General features: G+C 50.4%; 1 protein-coding gene across 4 annotated transcripts in view; it reads left to right on the forward strand.

Annotated features, from left to right (window-relative positions):
* Positions 1-478: 478 nt before the first annotated feature.
* Positions 479-5,181, forward strand: part of Calb2 (calbindin 2) — a 25,824-nt gene continuing 21,121 nt past the window's right edge. For 3 of the 4 annotated variants that reach the window (XM_028768705.1, XM_028768706.1, XM_028768704.1), the window contains exon 1: positions 490-646. In XM_028768705.1, the coding sequence (XP_028624538.1) occupies positions 553-646 (94 nt within the window). In that variant the 5' untranslated portion in view covers positions 490-552. Of the gene's footprint in view, positions 647-5,181 lie in introns of all 4 variants that reach the window. The other variant, XM_028768707.1, reaches the window with a different exon arrangement.

The following is a 5,181-nucleotide window of genomic DNA, read 5'->3' on the forward strand; positions in this document are numbered from 1 at the left end:
AGGGGTGGTTACTGCATAGGAGAATAGCTCCTCCACTCCCATCCGAATCCTCCCTGCATCTTTGCAGATTCCAGTTGTCCACCTAGGGTAAAACCTTGAGAACTCTGCTTTCCTGAAATTCTGGTCCCCTCGTGGGAGCACAAGGAAGTGAAGTTCGGGGCTCAAATCTTAGCTTTGCTACTTGTTAGTAATGCTATTGCTACGGCTAGAAACTGGGTGTGCTCAAGAAGGGAAGGCAGGAGCAGCCTCTCCCCATTTCCAGTTAAAAGCCTGCGGTGTCTCCGGAGGGCACCCAGGAGCCTCATTGAAGACTCTGTCCTGGTCCCCAGGAACCCTGGCAGAGAGGAGCCTTCCCCCCCCCCCCGACCCCCCTTGTGCAGCGCCGCGCCCTGCGCGATTCCCTGCGTGTGCGCGCCCCCTCCCGGCGGCCCAACGTGGTACAGCTCCGGACTGCATATAAAGGCAGCGTGGCGCGCAGCCCCAGCGAGAACCAGAGCCAAGCGGCACCGAGTGACAGCGCTGAGAGGCTTAAGATCTCCGGAGCGGCTCGCCATGGCTGGCCCGCAGCAGCAGCCCCCTTACCTGCACCTGGCCGAGCTGACTGCATCCCAGTTCCTGGAAATCTGGAAGCACTTTGATGCTGACGGTCAGTAAATCTCCCAACTTCTGGGCCCGTTGACCCCCGGGGACCTGAGATTGGCAGAGGTCAGGGGCATGGCTCAATGCGGACAGATATGCTTTTCCCCCAAGTGGTTTATTCTGTGTTAGAGACTGCTGGGGTCTTGAGTTCGGGGAAACGCCCGGCTGCCCTGGTGACAACTGTCAGTAAGTTTTCCCAATGCAGGGTGCTCAGGGTCCAGGTTCTGAGCAAGTCCGAGGGTTCACAGAGAAGAGGCCTGGGCAAAAAAAAAAAAAAAAAAAAGGCACCCAGGACACATTGCCCTGCCTCCTTCTTCACCTTTCCCTTCAGGGTAACGCCTTGCCTCTAGCCCCGTAGCCACAGGTCTCCAAACCTCACTCTCCCCGCCATGCTTCTTATCCCCACTACCAGTTACAGGGACTAGAGAAAGCTGAGCGTCCTGAAGGGAACCTGGGGGGAGGGGGCGGCTCCCCTATCCTGGTTGGCCAGGAGCAGGAGTAGAGAACGGATTGGGGGCTTTTTTTTTTTTAACAAACCTGGGCTTTATCCATTTTTTTTAACCCCACCAGTATGTGGGTTTCCCAACTACAGCCGAGTGGATGTGCTGGGAGGGTCCTGGTATTAGCCCCCACCTGCTGCCTGCTGGTGGTGTAGACTCCTGGGTACCCTGATCGGCTGTCTGTGGAAGGAGGGGGGAGGGCGGTGTCACACCCCAGTGACCAACACTTTGCTCTATGTGGTCTTCACAATGACCAACCCAAAAGTGAGGTCTGGGTAGATGGCTTTGGAGGTGGCTCCCAGACCTGAGATTCCAAGTGTCTACGGTCTAATCTGACTGAAGTATAAAAGAACACGCACACTACCCGTCCTTCACCTCTCCCCTGTCCCCATACCCAGCTTCTGATATTTCCTGAGACTTTTCTATCACTCAAAAAAAAAAAAAAAAAGAAAGAAAAGGGGGAAAAATTCAATTCACCCTCCAATGCCTGGCTAAGATGAACACCCAGAATGCACTGGCATCTCAGACCTGTTGGCAGGGTGGTGGCTTAGGGTGTTTATCCCGGGACTGAGAGGGAGGGGGCAGGAAATAGTCATATCAGTTAGCAAATCTCTATATTCTCTTCTTCCTCTTTGAATCCCCTTGGTAGTGTATGAAGGTGGGTGCACAGTGGTCCTCTGCTCCCAGTGCCTAACATATCGAGGAAAGGGTTAGTGTCTAAGGGTGCCAATGGGTGAAGTTCCAGGGGTTGAGGACTAGGTATCTGGATACTAGGGTGGGAGAGTGATCTGCTTGAGAATTACTGAAGGCGATGCCTCAGTTGCTCAATCTGAAAGATGGGGCCAAGGAGAGACTGTCTTTCTACCTCCCTGCTCTTGGTGCCCATCTCCCTGGATGGAAGGGCTCTGACAGTGTTACAGTCTCTCATCACTGCTTTGCACATGGGAGACACTTTGGCCGGTGTATCTGCACCAGAGACTTACGAGAGGCAAGGAAAGTTACCAAGCTGTCAAGGTTATACCACTGGCCTCCTGCTGGATGAGTCAGCTATAAACAGCCGACTCAACGTCTTACTTTTCCCTGGGGACCATCGGTGATCTTCCGGTCATTAGAAAAACCTTATGTTTAAGTCTGTTCTGAGACATCGACTTTCCTAAAAACAAAAACAAAAAACAAAAAAAACAAAAACAAACCAATTGCACCTTTTTGAATCCCACCCCGAGATGGTTCTTAGCAGAGACCCCTTGTGCAGTTGAAGAAGATGACACAGGACTTGGTTGGTGGTGCTGGCTTCCAGCTGTGGCTTATGTCCCCATTCAAGTGGACTTCCTACTAGGGTAGGAAGAGGGGATTTTTCTAGAGTTAGCCCACAAAAGATCCTCAGCCCTGCTTTGGAAGTGGTGACTAATTCTTTTTTATCCCAGAAAGGGACCCTTGGATACACTCCCCTTATGGAAGTCCCAAAGTGGGCCCAGAAATGAAGGCGATGTGGATCAGAAAGGTTATCTATGGACAAACTGGGATTCCTCTGAGGGATCTAGGAGTAAAGCCTGGGACTGCCTTTCTCTGTACCTTGGTGGCTTGGCCTCTTGAACACCCCAAGGCTGCAGATGAACCAGCACCTCATCACCTGACCCACCCTGGCTCTATCTGAGCTTTGCTCTCTCTTGCCTGTCCTGGCTTCTGTTTGCAACATAGGGATCTGTTGTAGAAAGTTTGTTACTCACTACCTTAAAGACCTCTGGGAGACTCCATAGCACACAGGGTCCCTAGAGGAAGCTCACTGGAGCCCAGTTAATCATAGACACCAGGGAGAGGAGCCACCTCACTCCTGGACTCTTGTAAACAAAGGAGACTTTAGAAAAGACCTTGATCCAGTGAGAGGAGGGCTGGGGGCTGGGGCTGGGAGTGGTGACCCTTAATCAGCCCCTTTCAAGTCAGAAAGAAGAGGCGCTACCTAGTCCTTCCATTCAAAAAGACTGTTCTCAAAGAAGTCATTAACAGTAGGGAATGAGGGGGCAGGTATTTAAAGTCAGGAGCTGGGCAGGAAAAGGCCAGGGATCTCTCCTAGCCTCCTAGACCACCCCAACGTTTCCTCATAGGTCACCAAGAGCAGGCAGTGGGAGCCATCAGTCTCTCTGATGCCACCCAGTGAGGTGGCAGTCAAACTCCCACACCCCATGCCTTAGTATGCTCTGAGGAGTTTCTACGTATCACCTTCATGCTTGGAGTGATATGGTATCTGAAGCCATCACTCTGTTGCTTCCTGGTCACTTTGTCAGCAGTTGGTTTACTCTGTAAGATCTAAGTGGCCATCAGGGCTGGTAGCACAGGCCTATACCCACCAGCTTGGGAAGAGGACTGCAGAGTCAAGGACTGCCTGGGTCACAGAATGAGTTTCGGGCCAGCCTGGGCAACTTAGTGAGACTCTGTCTCAAAATAAAAAGGAAGAAGAGGGGCTGGTGATGAAGCCTGGAGGCGTTCTGTTTATCTAAATGTTTATCTTTAGTGTAGCAGGGTGTAGGTTCAGTCATCAGCGACACAGTGAGGAAGGGGAGAGAGGGAGATGGAGAGGAAAAGACAGACAGACAGACAGACAGACACACAGACAGACAGACAGAGGGAGAGAGGGAGGGAGGGAGAGAGAGAGAGAGAGAGAGAGAGAGAGAGAGAGAGAGAGAGAGAGATCCAGGAGGCTGAGATATGGATGCCCAAGTCAGAGTGTACATACCATCCCTGTGTAGTTCTGACAGACCTTACCAGGCTCCTAGTTCAGTGATAACCTGTGAGGAGCCAAGCTGCGGCTCAGCAGAGAAATAAAGGAGTTCCTGACAACCTTCCAGAAGCAATCAGAATGCAGAAGGGAAAGAGGAGCAAGCAGACATTCATGGGCCAAGAGAGGCAGCACTTGATCCAGGCTTCCATCCTAAATACATAGAAAGGTACAAACAAGAGAGCCTGTTAAAGGAGTCACTTGAAAGTAAACAACATCAACAAAAATGGATTCTAGTCAGCCCCATTGTAGGACAGCACACAGCCATCAAAGCGAGATCAAGTCTATGCACACACGGGAAAATGTCACGTAAGACGATAGCAAAACACAAGGTAAGCTGAGTTTTCTATGTAAGAAGGAAAATAATTTTACAGGCATCGTCTTTTCCCAGAAGAATGTACATCTAGCTACAGGTACGGGGATCTACTCAGAGTCTTCTGGGCTTTGTCCACTTTCAAATAGCCTTGGTCGGCAAGCTTCTCAAAGTCTTTTAGAAGGACTAAGCCTTGTTCCTTATCTGTGTGGGACTCAGATTCCCCCCTACACTGAGGACTTTGAAAGTTAATAATGAAAAAGGACCATACCATATCGAGGAGAGCTCTGCCAGGATCTTTTCCACCTAAACCCAGTGGTTCGAACTGAGTGTCCTGCAAATGACACACCACCCAGGGGGCCAGACCCAAGTACCCAGACAGGCCTTCCCAGAGTCCTTCACATTGCTAGCTCTGTTTCTAGTAGAGGGAAGAGGGGTGGTGGGTGAGGCCCTGAATTCCATACTTAGCAACACACACACACGTGCATGCACACATAGGTATATGTGTGTGCCATACACCATACATACACACCACACCCTACACATATATATACCCCATACCACACATCACACACACACATACACACCACACACACGTACACATCACACACATACACACCACACATATACATACCACACACACATACCATACACACACCACACCACATACACACTACACACACCACAGACATACTACACACACCACATACACACACACACAACACATACACACACCATGCACACACAACACATGCACACACCATACCATACATATACATCCTATACCACACATCACACACACCACACACACAAGCCACACATCACACACACATGCATACCACACCACATACATATACCACACATACACCACATATCACACATCACACATATATACCCCATACCACACATCACACACGCATACACACACACACTAAATGACAGCTCATAGGACCTTA

This window comes from Grammomys surdaster, unplaced genomic scaffold (assembly GCF_004785775.1).
Source record: "Grammomys surdaster isolate TR1022 unplaced genomic scaffold, NIH_TR_1.0 187, whole genome shotgun sequence".
Lineage (NCBI taxonomy): Eukaryota > Metazoa > Chordata > Mammalia > Rodentia > Muridae > Grammomys > Grammomys surdaster.